The following is a 20,176-nucleotide window of genomic DNA, read 5'->3' on the forward strand; positions in this document are numbered from 1 at the left end:
TGATTAAAGCACCTCCCTGTGCTTCTAATGATAACTACCTATTATACACACGCGCTCCATAATGATCTTAAAATCAACAGCCCAAGACGTTTTCATCCAGAATACCAAAACCTTTTACGGACATTTCCATTTCAACTTATCCGACCAACCCATTATTCCCAAATGACCATCTAGATATTTAAAATGGAAATGGTATTGTGACCTTCTGAGTGACTATAAAGGCTAACAATAAACCTCTCGAAGTCACAAAGTACTGTCGAGAAGAATGGTTTCTTCGTTTGGGACTTCTGACTACTACTGAATATAGTCCCGCTTATTATCGTAAAATAACTATTTACACATTGTATAATGTATATATTAAACAAAAACAAAAATAATTCGTATGACATGATAGTAAATATATGTAATTAAATCACATTTTATAATAAAAACGCAGTTTAAAATAAATAAATAAATAAACAAATAAATAATTAATTAAGTATACATACGTGATATATGTATATAATATATAAATTATACAAATATATATATATCTATATATATATAGGTACAATGTACACGCTTATACCATAGTCAACAACTAATGTGCATGTGCTAATTTTGTTTTTCTTCTTTCGATACGTATAATAGTAATAAATAATAATATTATATCTTAGGTCCGATTATCGCGGGGAGAATGAATAATATTAATATTTTAATTTCAATATATTTGGTTTTTTTAAATATTTTTGTATGTGTGTATTGTGTAAGTCGTAAAAAGCAAACGCACAAAAGTTGTTGGAAATGCCTCGTTAGAAACTAATTAGGCATTAGTATGTATACAATAATAATAACGACTAATTATTCAACTATATTAAAAAAGTACAACGTAATCATAATAATAATAATATTTAAGTTATAACTATGCTGCTATAATAATTTATTTCGTATATATATATATATCGAAAATAAATAACATAATATATATGGCTCGTTTTCTTAAGTCTATAAATTGTAATATTATTTGATACAAGTGCGTTATATATTTTGTAGGTAAGATATGTTTTGTTACTATAAAATAGATATTACACTGTGAATACAACATAGTAAACGTAAACTGTACAGTGCGGGGGGAGGACGTGGACATCAGTCGCGATAGTGAGTGTCATTATTTCCTCTCTCTCTCTCTTTCTCTCAAAGTCTCTCACTATATTATTATGCATATTTTTATTTTTAAAAACATGTATAAGTGCAAAAAACAGTTAACAATTATATATTATTATATTAGCTGTCTAGTGTCTACGTATGCATATTTTATTTCGAACGTATTTACTATTTAATGAGTCTAAACTCTAAATCTATTCGTATTTTGGCTATATCCAGACAAAAACAGACTAATAAACCTATAAAATTAATTAAGTAATAATATAAGATTTTGCGAGCGGTGGGTATACCAATTATATTATATACCTATATGTTATTATAAACTCACAGTTATTGTATAGTGATAACGGTGTATTATAGGAGGGAGGATTTTAATCAGATCAAAAAATAGTCTAAATAACAGCCGGAATCGGATCAAACTTATATCGGTATACTCTTATACTAGTTGTACTATAGATGATAATCGAATATCTATAATGCTTCGAATACACAAAGTAATACATCTTGTTGGATCCTGACGATGATGGTTTTTTGGCTTTCTTTTAATGAAATCACGCGGCACGTTCTATAAAAAAAAGCGTGTGAACGGGATGGATATTTTTTGAGGTCGGTGTGTTATTTTTTTCGCGTGTGACAACGACGCTCTTGAATTACCGAATACTATATTATGTTATAACGTAGGTGTAGTATTATAGCGTCAACGGGCCGGCGCGAATGATAAGTCAAGTAATGATTCTATGATAATGGAACGAGACAGAAAAAACGAAAGACGTGGCGACTCGTAAGTCGATACGTTCCCCCGGGTGTGAATTACGATATCGGGCGAAGAATGGAAAGGAAAGGATAACGTAAAAAAACTTATATGCGTATACCCGCCGATTATTATATTATATTTTATTATACGTTAAGTATGTCGAATCATAAGATGTGATGTGACCACAACAACGAAAATGAATGATAGAAAGACGGAAAAATCGAAACGAGAGACGAAAATTGTCATAAAGCGATGAAGGGGTCAAGGCGCGGAGCGGATTCGCTAAGGATTTTTTCTAGGGAATGTTTAACCGTCATTAACAAGGCGTATTGCACCCGTTGTGTCCGACGAAAAAAGTTTAAATACCTACCTAATGTTATTTGGGGGTAGCTTTGGCTTACTATATATCTACGTCTACTAAGTATATTACCTATATAATTATAATTATGGCGTTTCGTTTGTGCGACGGTCGTGGCTTTTTTTGTTGTGATTTTCGCTTTTTTTTTCACTTCGACTACACACACCGGCCACCCACTCGACTGCGGGAGTGAGCCGGAAACGTCGTCGACGATCACGATGTATATGCCTGATGCAAAACAGCCGACTTGTGCGCCGTTTGCGGCTGCAGTTTGGGATTGGTGCACGCAACCTGCGCGTTTTTCCGGCGCTGTGGCATGGATCTGATGCGCAGACACAGGTAAGCGGATACTAGGCATGAAACCAGCAGGATACCGAGCAGGACGACCAGCGTGGCGGAGAACCCTACCGTGGTCATGCAGATCATTGACGAACCTGGTTCAACGGTCCTGACGGGGAAAACCATGGTGTTGGTGGTCGAGCCATTTGTAGAGTCGTCGAGTGCGAACGTTAGGTCACCGGTTGACACCACCTTGATGACACGGTTGACGCCCACGGCTTCTTGTTCGGCGGCGGCGGCGGTGCTGGTGCTGGCGGTGGTGCTAGTGGCAGCCGACCGACGGTGAAGTCTTGGACGTACGCGTCTCTCGTCCCTGGGATGGGCCGAACCGATACGCGCATATACGTCTAGGGGCGCGGGCGGCGGACCGTATTCAGCGGGACCCTGCACCGCCGGATGGTGGGCGGACAACAGGTTACCATGCTGAGCGTTGAGTATGGCGTTAGAATCCGAACACTGGTCCGGACACTGGTACCGGCATATCTGTATGGTACATTGGAAGTGAACTTCCATCGAGTCTGGGAACTTGAACGCCTGGAAGTGTGCATACGAAAGCACGGACGCGCTTGCTCCGAAATTCTTGATCTTGGTAAACCGGGACATGAGCTTGCCGCGAGTAACGCAACCCTTCTGGTCCACCAACTGAATGGGCGCCCGTTTGCCGTCGTGAGCCATGCAATTGCGCACGAGCATGTCGAACTTGGAGTCGTCGTCCTTGATTGCCAGCACCATAGTCATGGTCTGTCCGATTTTCACCAGCCCAGAGACTTCGGAAGCCCACGGTCCTTTGCCGACCTAGTTAGAACATAAGGAGAAAAATAAATAGAGAACAGCGAATCGAATGAAATTATATATATATATATAACTAATAATAGCTTGTTATTATTCGTATATAACAGACAGTGTACGAAACTCCAAATTCTGGATGTTAATGGTTTTTATGTTAAAATATAATAATGGCATTATACCAACTTAGTTGTTGACTTAAAAGGGACTTTACACTTTAAAGTCCATACTCGAAGACGTTACGCCCGTATTTGTTGTCAGCTTAGTCTTATAAGTGCGAAATACCAAAAACTATGCTCTATACGTTTGGCTTAATTTTTAGAGTCTTGTTTTATATCGCAGTGAATTTATGTATTGTTAAAACTGAAAAGGCGAGAATGTTGCTTGTGGTTTGTTGGACGCAATGTTTTAGATACTTTAATGAGTTTAGAGAGTGTGCAAAAGATTAAAATCTAAAATCCCTCATAATTGACTTCAAAATTATAATTGTTTTATAAAGACGTTTCCAACGATGTATTTACCATATGGCATAAGGTTTGATATAATATAATAGATCCATTTGATATTAAGACTAACGATGCTATTCGTGAACTACTGAACTTTAATTTACAATGATACAATACACTGTAAGGTGAAGACAACAAATGCGTGCGAGACTCAAGAGTAATACTTATATGTATTGTAGCCGTTCGTTGGTTTAACATTGATAAAAGAATAACAATTTGACCTATTATTGTATTTAATGAATATTATATGCGATGGTATCTCGTCCATGGTTTTCAAGCTATACAATGCTAGATTTACGATTTAAAATAGTATAGTTTAATAACGAAAAATAGATCATCAAAGGAGATAGTATAGGTACCTAGTCAAAATCTCGGTTGAAACGTGGTAGATACGGGTCGTATAATAATATGTATTATAATGTATCTGTTGTAAATGCGAAATTCATGTGGTATATATTATTATGCGTTTTTGAATACGTATTCACGATATCAACGGTTAAATTATAGGTAGGTAACTCTAAACAGTGTATAACATTGATTACATACGATGTATAATTATAATGCGCAAAATTGAAAATTTATATTTATGCTGCAGTATATTATAATTGATACGTAGATTGCGATTACATACGTTTAATTTTTGCATAGTAAAACGGGTATTTGATCTTAGAAAATCGAGCGAAATAAAATAAAAATGATCACCCAATTTAAACACAAATGGCACGTAGACTGTCGAATTATATTCTTACCCACATCGTCGTATTATAAAGTTAACGCACCTACTAACTATAATACTAATTATAAGCTTACAATTTACTATTAGTTACATACAATTTTAATTTAGTTGACTTGCGTGTGAAAATTTAATTAGTATTCATAACCAGCAGTAATAACGAATAATCGCAAATTTCGTTTTGGTGACATTAAAAAATAAAAATCCCCATTTAGAATAAGGCTAATATACATATAATATGTAACCCATGTATATATTCGTATATTATTATTAATAATTTGTGAGATAAAATATCTGCAGTGGCGTCGCGAGATGGGGAGTGGAAATTTTCTACGGCCAAAAACGGATAAGTGAGTGAAGGTAAGAGGTAGGTACTACACGAGGACCTAAATATGACTGAATTTATAGTAATATCATGTATTTATTATATTCAAAAATTGTGATTAACAATCATGAATTTTACAGGGGATATTCTCATCAGGTACCATTCTATATGAAAATATTTGAGGAAGTATAAAAATTATTTTTTTTTTAACATACAATTTTATATTGCTTATTTATAATATCTATAGTCAGTATTTATTCTTGAATTTTAATAAGACAACATATCATTCTGTTTGTATTTTCACGATGAAACTATCGACGAGAAGGGTTCAAGCGGAGATCGTAAGTTACACACTATTCGGTTTTAACTAATCATTGACATTTCAGATAATATTTGTGACAATCATATTATATATATTATAAACTACAGCCGTAGTCGTAGCTAAAATGGTCGCATCGACATGTCATATAATATTTATTGAGGGTGTAATAAATTACTTGTATCTGCATCCAACATCCAACGTTGTCACCGGCGAAGTCAGCTCTGACCACGTCCAGCATGTCGACGGGGAATGGTCTGAACGTGACGGACTTCTCGTACTGGTCGTGCCACGTGCATCGGAGCTTCCTGGCCTGATCCCAAACCTCCTGCACCTGTGGGTCGTACTGGATCACGACGATGTTCTCAAAGTAAGTGCCGGACCCGGAGTCTGCCCCGTATCCATAAAGACCGTTCTCGGTGTTTCCGGAAGTGCCACACGCGTGCACACCGATTTCGAAGTTGACGGACGTCCGACCCAAGCCAGCGGGCAGGTGCACGCAGTTACCGTTGCTGTAGTGGCCCTTACTGAACACGATCCCATAGAAGGGTTTGTCGAAGCTCAAGAACACCTTCATAGAGTTCTTCTCGCACTTGACATCCAATGACACGATCTTGGGCATGTCAGCAGACGCGCTACTCGGCCAAGGGTCGCCGAGCGCATTACCTACCGGACCGGCGGAGTACACTTTGTCCATGGCCTCTGACTGTTGAGCAACTAATTGCTGTTGCTGTTGCTGTTGCTGTAAGGATGGTGGAGGCGGTGGTGGTCCATGGTAACCCACGCTGTGATGGTGATACTTGCCGGACTGCTGTTGGGGTGGTGGTGGTTGAGCCTGTTGCTGAGGAGGTGGTGGACCGCGATTCAGTGGTGGGTGGCCACGGATCGGTGCTGATTGCGGTTTCAGGTAGTTATGTTTGGCTATCGAACCAGACGCGTCTTGGTCGTCCACGTCATCACCGGTCTCCATGGCCAGTTGGTCGGGGTTGTGCGTCTCCATCGCGTCATCACGCTTCTGCGCCGGCGACTGCATTGGTCCGTGCTGCATTTGCATTTGCTGTTGGTCGGACTGTTGCAGCAGATCGTCGATTGATTGCGACGTGCCGGAAACAGCTTCGACAACGTCCACTTCTTCTGTCATCTGTATGCATTACGGATATATGGAAACAAGAAAAAGAAAAAATCAAAACAGTGAGAACGTCGAAAGGAAAAAAAAATTTCAAAAAATGTCTCCGTATATTATTGTATTTATTATATTCATACAGTATACCACTTTTACACGGATCAAGCAATTTACTATTTATTTTGTCGTAACTGGCTAAGAGCGTGCAAAATTATATCATAACATCTGATATAAATTTGTAACAGCGCTACGCCATTTAGATGATTATTGTATAAGTAATTTATAGGCACCTATAATTAATTATAGTATGGAGCATCCCATAGTTGCCAGTTTTTAAACAAAAAGCAACAGAAAATAAAGTGGCCCGCCACATATCCATATGTATGAATAAATACATAAAATATGCGATGACGCGATGTTGCATAGGTTCAACATTATATTTCGAAAATCGCATTGTATTATCTTCTACTTGTGTAATATGCATTGACGAGAAGTACGTAAAATATTCGTGACTTTAGCTTTGATTAAAGAACAATCAACTATTCAATTAGTACAAATATGATAACATCTCAATAAATAATTAGTCCCGTCGATTCAAGAAAAAAATAGCTTTTGAGGCAATGCACTAGTCAACCCGGACAAATACAACGAACAAATAACATTTTTAGAGTTTAATTTGTTTTGGTTTTACCCGAGTAATGTTAATAATTATTGATTTCCTATAATATTATATACTTGGGCGTAATCGGAACATTATTCAAGTGTCGTTTCCGAAACGAACTAGGGAAATTTCAAATTCCCTGCGATACGATATGTTGTTGTATATTATAGCCGTATAGGTACTTATTACCCGACTACTATCGCGGTGGTATGAAATATATAATATATAGATCGCTGCGATCTACTTTCGAAAAACGCGAAAGTCGTAAAGGATTCATAACCACGCGTACACATGGCATATTATACTGTTGTACATATAGGTAGGTATTATTATTATTATATGTAATACACGCTCTGCAGTCTGCACACTGTGCCTGGTGAACGAAAATCAACGAAATCGCCTTTTCGGTTTCACTGCAAAGTGTCGAACAATAATATCATATTCGCATAATGTCTGACCCATATACACACGCATTTAATAATAATAATAATATTATTATTATTATGACGAGTGCACGAGAAAATGTGTTTATTGTTTACGCGCGTAAACGATACTCGATATTATGCTTCTTAACGGTACCACAAAGGTTACCTAACCATAACGAGTAGACAGCAGTACGTATATACTATATATATATATATATAATATATCTAAGTATAATATAAGATCTATATTCCACAGAGTGAGTGAGTGAGTACGTATATATACAACCGTAATACGGTATAATTGTCCATAAAGTTGTATATATATATATATATTATTTATACACCGCGAGTCTCGTATCAATTAAATTGACCAATGGTATTAATGACTGCGTCGTATATAATATTATATTTTTTTGTATCACCGCTTCATCGATGACGTATACCTATGTGTATACTTCTATACCTACAGACATCAGCTACAGTTGTCATCACGGCAAATCGTTTGACTTAAAAGAGGAATTACTCAGTGTATACGTCTTATATACATGATATAATAATATAAACAATATTTTCGTTTAGGGGTACTCACGCTGTACGCTAAAAAGCAAAACATCAGTGACAGTCTAAGGATCATTTTTCGTCTGTATGGTCCTATTGAATGATCTGAAAGCATAAATATAGGTATAATATAAAATAATAATATAACATAATGTAGTATAAAATATACAAATAAATATAAACGATGTATTATATAAGCCAACGGTTCAGAAAAGGTGTTGTGTACGAATCATAATCACGATAACATCCCTCTGAATAATGACCGTGAGGGTGATGTGACACAGTCGAAGCGGAAAGTTAAAATGTGAAATCGATGCAATGGGGAAAAAAATCGTCTTTCGAAAGACCGCCACGGCAGAATCAACGGAACGTGTGTGTGTGTGATATGGACCACAGTCTGGCGGTGTCTGTATGCGCAATGTAAATACAGGTCGTTTGACCGCTTTGAATTAAAAAAAAAGAATAAATAAATAAAATAACGATTTCCTTCCAGTCCCGGACCGTGCTGTCTACTTTTGTGCAGTAGTGCTGCAGTTCACGTCTTTCGTACATAGATGGATAGGAAAAAAACCGTCAGACAGATGATTCCGGTTTTCGCGCTCGTCTCCGCGTTCCGCGGCGGCACATCCTGTTCACCGGGAAACCTGGAGAGTAACACTAGTGACACACTCGGACATATATGTGTGTAAATCGTCCGTTTTTACAAGTACGTGATCGTTAACAATGCCGTTCACTGATGTACGGCACACACATACTCGCACACAAATTCACACACACACGCTCACGTGCGCATATTATAATCATACGAACTGCATCAAGGCAAGAAAAAAGAAGAAAAAAAGATTGGTATTATTTATTGACCATTTAAGTTAGAGAGCCAACGGATCGAAACGAAAAATACGAAATGAACTTTCTCGAACGACTTTGAGCCGGATAGGCCGGATAGCCTTTCAAAACCGTCGACCTCGCGGTGATATACAATCGTATATATTTTATGTAAAATATTATATTATATATCTATTAACTACCTATATATGATGCGTACGATTTCTGCGAGCTTTGCGAACCTCGGTGGTCATTATTGAGATCACGAGAATTATTTAGAATTTAGATCATCGAGAGGGAATTAAAATATATTAAAATAGGAATAACTTGTTTCATAATTCGATAATAATTAAGAATGAATGCACTGCTCAACTTCCGAAATCCGGTTTTATGGTCACAGCGGTGTGCGACCCGTGAGTGGGTCAGTGTTCTTCTTAAAAAAAAAAAATTAAATAAATAAATAAAATGGGATAAAAGCCTTAGCAGTCTCTCCCGACTAGGTTACCGTGCTACTACGCATTATGTATGTCGAACATTTTTATGGTAATATATTATATTATACGTTTAGGTCAAGTACCCGAGAGAAAACGCCGGCAGCTGTAGTCGAGCCCGGACTGCCGATACCCGCTCGCCCGCTTCCGGCGTCGATCAGTGAACGTGATTTTCAATAGCCGCGATCACGTTTTGTTTCTACGAAACCATTATAATATACGTACCACCACCGATTCTCTTTTCTTCGCCAATCGATCGGTTTGCGCATGATGACGATAATAATATGGTAAAAATTGGCGGATGTAAATCATATATACATAGGTATACACAGTTGATTACATTCGGCGGTCCGGGTGCCAGGTGCTTCCCTCGGGGTTTTCTGGGTCAGATTTCTGATCGATTTATTACACCCTTTCTACGTGATTGACCCATAAATATGGCGCGTATCAAAAACATAAAACCGTTTAACAGCAAAATTGTATCGTAATGCGACGAAAAAGTGTACACCGCAATGATGCGCGTAGCAATATGGTAAACCAACAAAAAGTTTAACATTATTATGTATACGACCTAATTGGCGCCCAATGACGATAAGAACAAATCAGAAGCATGCAAACGAAAAAATGGTTCATTGCCTAAACGTATAATATACGTAGGAAGCAGATAAGGTGTATCGATGCCAAAAGATATCTTCGGTGCAATTATTCTCGTCCGGTTTCCAATTTATTGTAATTTATCATATTATTAAACCACGTCCGATTTCGTATGGCATACAGAGTTACAAACCGATGATATGATGGACGTTATAAATTTATGCACGACCCGCTACGTTGTAATAATATAACACAGACGTCATATTATGCAGAATTGGCGTCCAATCGGCCTAACCTAATGCAGGCCACTGCACATTGTTGTGCCAGTACTGTCGCACCAGCATTAGCATTCAATGTAATTCGTTCAGTCATAATTATATGACAATATTATTATGTTCGGTAATCGCGGTTTGTCGACTGACCTGTGGTCCTGTACCTACACTCGTACACGTTATGGTGTACTATGACCGTGGTATAACCCGACGTACCATGGTATCATCGGTACATTACGAACGCGTTGTTCACTTAGATGTTCTGCGGTAGGTATATACGATCACAAAAGCTAGTCGTCGATAATACACATCATAATATCGGCACAATGCTGCGACTCAATCGTACACGCGAAAGTACCCAACGAGACCATCGAACCCATCATGGACGTATACGTCCCGAGTTTTACTAGGTATACTCATGTTAACGATATACTCACAATGCATTGATAGTTATAATAATATATTACATGTATTATGCTCTATGCCGGTTTACGTGACCAATAATGCATAACCGCGTGGATTAGGCCGGTGCGATTGGTTTTTGTTCGACAACCGCATTGTCTCCCGAGTTTCGCAGCTTTCTATTTTCGCAGCATCCCGCAACACGAACTCCCTTTACTGGTCGTTGTAACGCCCTGTCAAGTTCCACCACCACCGTGACATCGGACTTTTTATTTTCACTTTTAAACGCGCGACAAAAACTTCATTAAAATACTGGTCCTCGGACGGATTATTTGAATAAAATATTTTTATCATTACATCTGTTTTCCTATGCTATATTGTATAATAGTGGCAGTCGCAGTGGCGTAGGGACATCGTAATTAGTTAATTGTTATTGCTCCTCTCACGATCTAGACCGGTTCCAGAAACGATATTTTATGATAATTATTGGCCTTTTTTATCATATGGTTTCGATATTTAATTAATGCCGTTCGAGTCGGTGAACAGCGGGTATATATATATTCCCTATATTATGGTATCTGTATAATATATATATAATATACTAAACGTATAAACACAAAATTACACAGTTATTAACTTTTAAATCGTGTCGGTGCGTCCATTATTCGTTCTACATACCTACTCCAAATCGCTTTAAGTATTAAAGTATATTACGATCATCGTGTAATTATATTATTTTATATCGTATAATGTATTATAAGCACTGTATTTATTTTATACCTATTAACCTAGACATCATGCGGTTCGGATTTCCAACAAATATATAAATTTAGTCAACTAAATGTATGTATTATTTCAATAAATGTTCAATATTATTGGTAGGATAGAATGATACTAATATAGTAATATATATGTCTATATATTATACATTATGATCTCGCAATTTATCTCGCATACTTTTCGAGACACGTTGAACTATTATAACAAAATACGTGTTTCTGAAACTACGACACATTGTTGTAATCGTTCAGTGATAAATAATACCGCTATGAATATTTTCTTTATTACTATATAATACTACTTATATAAACTTGTTATCCCTACAACTAACTACAACTAACAGCACTACCAATAATAAATATAAATTATTTTGAAGTGCGTTCAAGTAAAAAAAAATAAAATTATGCAAAATCGTTGTGATTCTAACCACCGTATCATTTTTTTTTCAAATACAGAGTTCGACCTATATCGATTTTGAAAAACATTTACAGTTATTTTTTTATTAAATACAAATTCATAGATTTACTACTTTAATTTTACGTAGGTACGTTTTAACTGTTATCGAGTGTTAACTGATTTTATTTTATTTAAAAAATAGTCAATAAAGGTAATGCGTAAATCAGAGGTGAATTGAACGATCGTTATTTAGTTGACAAATGACAACGGAGTCCCTCTCCTAATAGCTAATATGAATACGGAGGTCTACTTAAATTATACAGCAATTTTTTTTAAATTTTTACTACAAAAAGAAATGTATACATTTTAAACTGCGATATTATTTAACATTGTAAGGTTAGGGTCAGTTAATTAGAACAACAATATCTTTAGTATATTACTGATACATATTGTGTAAGAGGCCCCTCTTATGGATTTTCTGACTTTGTTTGAACCCTTAAATCCTCCACTGGCGTAGACTAAAATAAATGTATTAATACAGTACTCATACAATAAATGATTGTTCAAGGCGTAAATTTAAAGTAATTGTTTTTGATTTTCATATAGGTTTCGAAATGGGTGGATATACCTGTTTAACGTTCATTGATTTACCAATCAAATTAATATCAACAATTCGCCGCATTCAATATACAAACATATTCTATAACAATTAACTATATTCTTAAGCTGACGTTCAAAAACAAATTGATTGGTATTACCCACGCATAAACACTAAACAGGTTTTAACATCTGAAGAATAAGTACCAGCTTATTTATTGTAATCGCTTTTTCTGATCGCTCTGATGGAATTCATTCATACTATCAGTTGTTCGGGGATCTATTTGATTCAAAATTAATAGGTCATGTCAAAACTATTAATAATTTTATGTAAGTAAAATAAGATATTGTTTTAAATGATTTTCGCTTTTGGCGGCTGACCACTGTTCGTAGTTCGTGATATGCTGTGTAAACATTCGTTAGTATGTACAAAAAATACTAAAATTTATTAAAATAATATAAACATAATTGTTGATATTATTCATAGTTTTTCAACGTATCGCCCGTAACGAGACTAACGTATGTGTTTCGAAAAATTATCAATAAGTAGTAATAAATAATTCTTAAAAAACTACTTAAACCTAACCTAACCTATATGTATATATATGAAGTTAATTATTTTCTAAGGTATACACACACGATTCTTATTATGGTGTGTGTCGTGCCTACATACGCACTAAAATAAAAAAAAAGCACTAATTGACAAAACTTGTCTGTAAATCACTATTAGGTACAAAACATATATGGATCATAATATCATTTACGAGGTCTGTTATAGATCGATAAGTTCCATATGACGCGATAGTTTTGAAGTTGTATGGTTTAAGATATTTGTAGTGAATACCAGGGCATAAAAACCCATGTTGCCATTCGTATAAGATAGTACCTATAAGACAAGTAAATAATAGAAAATAATAGAAATCTTACCTCAAAACTAAAAATCTGGTCTCACGAACACGCAATTCAACAACAACTCGTTGTATTATGAAAACAAAACAACAGCACTATTGTAACACAATATTTATGAATAAAAAAAAAAGTATAAGAAAAACTTTTCGAAAACTACAAAAAGTTCTAACGATTTAGGCCGAACAAGCAGTTGACGCGACGGTTTCAAGACGATTAGTGATCGAGAACTCTTGGCCGGCAAGAAGAAAGGATCAATAAGATCCATCCATCTCTTCGTCGTTGTTAGCTTTGCAGGGGTCCGATGATGATATTGAAACGGCGACAACGTGTTTCCGTGTCCCCTTCCTACTTCACGGCCACTCATGATAGGAACCAGCCACTTGGTCATGACCTAGACCTCAACAGGAACAAGTCGGATGGTCTGGTTTCATCAAAGCCCGCATAGCAATTAGTCTGTGTGTGTGTGTGTGTGCGCGCGCGCGTACACCGTCCCTCTCTCTTCCCGTCAACGAGTGTGTATACTACACATAACTCGCTCTCTCGCACTCTTTCACTTCCCATCACTCCATCTCTATCCATTTCTCCGCTGTTCTACGATTTTGTGCTTCATTGAAACTATTTGTACGGATATGGCCCGATAATGCTATTCTAAGATAATAATATAACGTGTAGACTGTATAGGCTCTCCACGAAAGTAGTGAACATGCGCCAAAACGCATACAGAAGAGAGAAATGTCCTACTGTCTAATTACACAATTGTGTAAACGCGCAGCCTTTATTTATTTTTAGTTGTGAAATTTTAACATTAAAATTAAATAACCTAATTAGTAAATTCAAACAAAATCTTTCGCAAATTATAATAATAATGTAGAACGCAGGTAGACAAAAATATTTCCAAGTCAAGTTATAGTTGTTCAACTATATCACAATATTACTATCGTATAATATAGATAATAGATAATTTTTACTATTATAATCATATTCTAACAAATATAATATTATGTGCTATTTTTTTTGGTAATCGTTTACCAGTAAGACAATAATTATAATGAAATTGTGAATATTAATACGTTGATTTTAAGATTATTTCAAACACAGAAACATACATGTACAGAACATTATATTACTTATAAGTCATAAGTAGTATTTAACATTTGTATACATTATACTTATGATGTAGATATAAGTATCCGACTAAAGTCATAAGTAGTATTTAACATTTGTATACATTATACTTATGATGTAGATATAAGTATCCGACTATCTAAGTTAGGTTGGGTTATGTAAACAAAATATTATAAAAATATGAACAGTTATTTGGTTGTAGAAATGAATTTCGGTAAATATAGTGACCTTAACCATTAAAAATGTTGACTCGATTTTATTTTCTAAATAATAATCATAATACTTTTTTAATGGAAAAATGTATTTTTTATCTCATAATTTTAAAAAGTTAACTTAGTTTTATTCATGAATATGGGTAGATGTGCCATGCATTTATTTTCCAATTAAACCTAGTTATTAAGGTTAAAAATTGTATTGCAATAGTATCGATTGTTATGATTATTATGCATAATAACTAATGTTTAATGTTACAAAAATGTAAAAAATATGTTTCTTGTTTAGTTTTTACTGATACATTTTTTATCTGATAATGTAGGTAATACAATATATCTAATATAATAGGTTTTTAAGTTAAGTATGTAATAATTATCGGTACCTAATACAGTAATTATATCAGATACTGTCATAGAGTATCTGGGACATTTGTATTAATTTGTTTCTTGTACCTTTTTAATAATAAAAAACTATAAAACGCAACATTTTATTAAATAATTGTCATGATCACATGATGATGTTATTAATTTACGATGTATTCATTTTTTGTAAAATTATAAAATGAAATTGTAACACAAGTCACAATGACAAGTATTATCTACTATTTTCAGTGCCGAATTATGGGTCATTTTTTATTTTTATAATTACCTAAGTAAGTAATTCTGCAATTTGTATAATAGGAATATTTTTTTTTTATCATGAATTAAATTTACTGTACTTAATACAAAATTAAACAAATTAGTTAATTCAACTAAATGCATTATTAGAAAAAATGGCATCCTTCAATAATTTTAGCCTTTTAGGATTATAATATATTTATTTAAATAATTTAAGACTACAGATGTTGGTAAATGAGGACAAGAACTGTGACTGAATTCCTCAGACCTATATAATATCTATGAAGTAAACATTTTTAAAATTTTAATAATGTAATATTATAATTCTAAATTAATAGGTATACGGGTGGTTGAATGGCAATTTAAATTACAGACGCGAGGAAAATGTTTCGCCAGATATTTGTCATTTCCAAACACCACGTGTATCTTCGATTTCCGACTATCTACGGTTTTCAGCCGACAGACTCAGTGCAAGAGTTTTAATTGATAACCATAACGTTTGGAAAACGTTCTTCTCTGTCCTTGGCCATTCACACCCTCCAACAGCAGGCTGTGGATGAAGCATCAATCAATCCACACATTCAAAATGTAATACATACGGATTTTTACTAGGACGACGTTGCAACTGATGGAACGAAATATGAAGAATCGGCGCTATTATGCCTTCAACAAGTTTTGATTAATGCATGTTCAAGAGGAGAGGCTTTGATCTACAAAAATGGTCGAGCAATTCCGTTTCCCTACTAGCAACTTAAACCACTTAAACAACGACAAACCGAGGCAGTGACTTTTTACCAGCCAGCATTACATTATTTAAAGGTACTGGAGTTAAAGAGGGAGCCCAAAAATGACACAATACCTTACAGTAGGGGTTCCCAACTTTTTTATCATCGATTACCACCAGGCACTTTTATAATCAATACGCGTACCACCTCAATTCTTATAAACTAAACACTAAACTAAACTAAATAATATTATAAATGCAAATAGTAATAAGACATTTTTTTCGCGTACCACCTACGAACTTTCCGCAAATCACTAGTGGTACCCGTACCACAAGTTGGGAACCTCTGTCTTACAGTATCATCCTTACCCGGTAGGGTACTTTACCTAATAGTGAGCGAGGGATTATGTCATCTTTTATCGCATCAATGGTACAGCGCCGCTGTTTGACTTCTGGTAAGCACTGCTAACGTTCAGCACAAGTTCGATTAATGATGAGCAAATTAAAAGTGTCTTCGGCGAGAAAAATATTGATTACCTACTACGATTTCTACACTACAGCAGAGCGTCACCCTCACATATCCGCTTTTAAGTTTTATATGTCTATAAATGTCAAAATGTTTTGAAATTGTATGATCTATATAAAATTATAAAAAAATTGGTTAAAATTTTAAGTATTTCGAATAATTTTTGGATTACATTAATGAGAAAAATATTTTGTATGATAATTTGTTAATTTGTGATGGGTAAATATTCAACGTCTAACTTCATATTACGATCATAAATTCGACTAAATGTAAGAAAAATTATGAAAAATATTATATTTCCATGAATTTACGCTCAATTGTTTTTTTTCCACTAACAATAACAACTTATGGGGAACGTTGTACTAATTTTCAAGTTTTTTGATGTAGCAAAATATTTTTATAATAATTTTAATATTTTTCGAAAACTGATTCTGAGTAAAAGTCTTAGTTTTTTTAATTTTTACGATTTTGAAAACTACTGGGAGTTTTACTTTTTATTAAATTAGATTAGAATGATTAGATTCACTTTCCCACCTGAATAGATGCTGAAGTAGAAAATCGAAACATATTTTTACTGCCCCAAAAAGTAATGACCGACAAAAAATAAAAAAACGCATGTTGTAAAATCAGTGTACGTATACATCGCTCTGTTTAAAATTTAAAATTTTAAAAAGTATTTGTACACATAATTTTTGTATAATGAATTGCAACGTATAATTAAAAATCAAAACAGTTAAAATATACAAAAAAGCAATACATTGTATCAAAATAAATACAATATAAAAATATTTATATCTTAAGAAATGATAAATAATCAATTGCTTTGTAAGCGTAACTTTTATAACTTATTCTTTCTTTATAGGTATAGTAGTTGATAAATAAAGACCGGATTTCGCATAAAATTAGGCATGTTGCTATATTTACAGTAAATGAGTGTCCACAAATCATTCATTGATTGATAAAATATCAAAATTTTATACAGCATACTTATGCATATTCTGACGTTATAGTGCATTTTCTGCATATTTTTGCATATTTTAACAAAATACCGTACAAATATACCTAACGATCCAAAAAGGTTTTGAGCAAATGATCTTGTTTACATTAGAGCACATTCTTTATGTATCGTTAAAAGTATCAAAAAGCTTGAAACCTCTAATTTATCCCTTGTAAACTCGTTAAAAATGTTATGATAAGTAGAAAACTCGTCAATGAACTTTCTGTTAATGCAAATAGTACAATAATTAAAACAAAATGTAAAAACAGCGGATTAATGGTTTTGAAAGAAATTTTGTAAATACTTCAAGGTGTTAATTTCAGCGATTTATCTGTTCCAAATTATTTACTGGATATAATAGCCAATTTTAAATATGCTCCAATAACCAGTGTTGATGTTGAACGCAGTTTTTCATCCCACAAGTACATTCTTTCAAATCTCCGTCATAATTTCACAGAAATAAACATGGAACATACTTTGATAACTTACTGTTTTTCCGATTAATATACTGCATTAAATTGTTTATACTTTTCCTCTATTTATGTAATATATACAATTTCATTTTAATAACATTTATCATACAATGTATTAATGATTAAAAACTAAATTACTATATAACAAATTACATTTTTGAATTGCATACTTACTATATTATACCTACATCTTACTTTTTGGCTATAAAAATTTTAATTAAATAAATAAATAATTATCACTGCACAATTAAAATTAAATGTAAAATGTAATAAAAATTGAAATTTATTTTTGCATGTTTTGCATACTTTGACTTATTTTAGTGCACAACTTACAATTTAAAATGCATATAAAACCGATCTTTGCTGATCAGGTTTGTTATCCATTTTTACTTATTTCAAATTTAGCATTTATAAGATAAACACTAGAAAGTTAATTGCAACTACGATTTTTATCTATTATCTATAATAATATCATCTAGGTATATAAGTATAATAAGTGCATACAAATTAATTGAATAACGCATCTAATTATACAAAATATGGTTGCTTTTCAATAGTTAAATTGCTCAAAAATGTTCATGTAGTACCAAATTATAGATCAAAAATCGAAACATAAAGTGTAAGAATATATATTATTAAAATGATGGAGTTCCCGTTTTCTAGAATACCATCATAAAAAACTCCTAACATGGAACCGTTTTAGAATGTGATGATAATCGCTTAAAAATTTAATGTGACAACACATCAGTGGCATATCTAAAACACTAATCTACTAAATTTAAAGTACGAATATAATATAATATTATTAAACTATTGTATATAAAGTATAACTTGCTATACACTTGAAAGACAAAGTAGGTTACATTTTGTAATTTTACCTATCTAGAAAGTTTAATTTCAATTTAACTTTTTAATTTTGTAGATTGTAATAATGTATACTATACCATATGAAATACTCTATCAGACATCTGTTAATGAAAATTCATAACCGTTAATAAAATATTGTCTATTCGATAATAATATAAAAATTAGGATTGACTAGAAATCACATTTTTTTTTTCTTATTGTAATTCTTAAGGTATTAAAACTGATTTCAAATGCATGATTGTTTTTCCTGACTTCTAAAATATTAGTTATATGTGTGTTCAACTAACTAACTACAAGACAATAAAAGAGTGCTACAATACATTTTTTACTTCAAGATACTACTTAATTAATAGCTTAAGAAACAAGTGCATTTTTAAAGTGATTCATATTTTTTTTGTTTTACAATTTGATATACACAATCTATACAACAACATAGCACAGTAAACATGTGTGATATTATAATAATAACATGAATATTTTGAATTAAGAAATCACCCATTGGTGACACTTGGCTGAGAATTAACGATATCTAGAATCTAGAATTTCGTTCTGTTTTTTTTTTTTTTTTGTAATCATATTAAATTCATATTATTAAAACTTTAAAGTTAGCAATAATTTAATTTAAAATAAAAGCAAATATATTATAGGTACCTATTAAAGTATTAATACTATTAATACAATTTATGTTTATCAATTCGAGTACCTATGTATATTATGAACGATGTACGTTATTGTATATATAATACAAGTTTTACCTCACATTGCAATAATAACTTTTTTTAATATAATTTTTTTTAAATAAATAAATAAATAGAATGTTATTTAACAAGAAATTTAATAATTTCAGTCAATTTTTGTAAAAATTATGTGGCACATATAAATTACACCGGAAAAGACGGGTCGTAAAAATGTTGTAAGAACTCCACCCGAGAATTTATTTCCATAGTAAAGGTCAGTAGTAAATTCCGCTTCTGATATTCATGTAATCGACAGTAATTATTAGTAGTTTCGGCTTTCATCTTCGCTCCGCTTTCTATACAATAACACTCGATTTGTGATAAAACATTCGACGAGTAGGTCAACAATTTAAAAAATAATTTTGTTTTGAAAATGGATTATATTTTTAGCAAATGTAATTTATCGTTTAACAGTTATTTTGCTAAAAAATAAATAATATAATATTTTGAATTATCTATAAAATTAAAATACAAAAGTTATAAAAGAAAGTTTAATATAAATAAATACATGTTTATATATAAAATATTTTGTTCCTGATGGTTCATCGATTTTTACGATTTTATTTTTAGAGATACAGTTTTTATATTTTGATATATTAAT

At 33.2% G+C, this 20,176-nt stretch overlaps 1 protein-coding gene across 1 annotated transcript; it reads right to left on the reverse strand.

Moving 5' to 3' along the window:
- Positions 1-333: 333 nt before the first annotated feature.
- dy (transmembrane protein dusky) lies at positions 334-13,571 on the reverse strand. The gene is made up of 4 exons (XM_015512071.2): positions 13,315-13,571; positions 8,062-8,135; positions 5,442-6,404; positions 334-3,389 (listed from the first exon to the last, which is right to left on the reverse strand). Exons 2-4 carry the CDS (start codon positions 8,104-8,106, stop codon positions 2,469-2,471), a joined length of 1,929 nt encoding a protein of 642 aa, XP_015367557.2. The 5' UTR covers positions 8,107-8,135; positions 13,315-13,571; the 3' UTR covers positions 334-2,468.
- Positions 13,572-20,176: the final 6,605 nt, after the last annotated feature.

This window comes from Diuraphis noxia, unplaced genomic scaffold (genome assembly GCF_037042655.1).
Source record: "Diuraphis noxia isolate RWA-SAM2 unplaced genomic scaffold, SU_Dnox_SAM2 contig0004, whole genome shotgun sequence".
NCBI lineage: Eukaryota > Metazoa > Arthropoda > Insecta > Hemiptera > Aphididae > Diuraphis > Diuraphis noxia.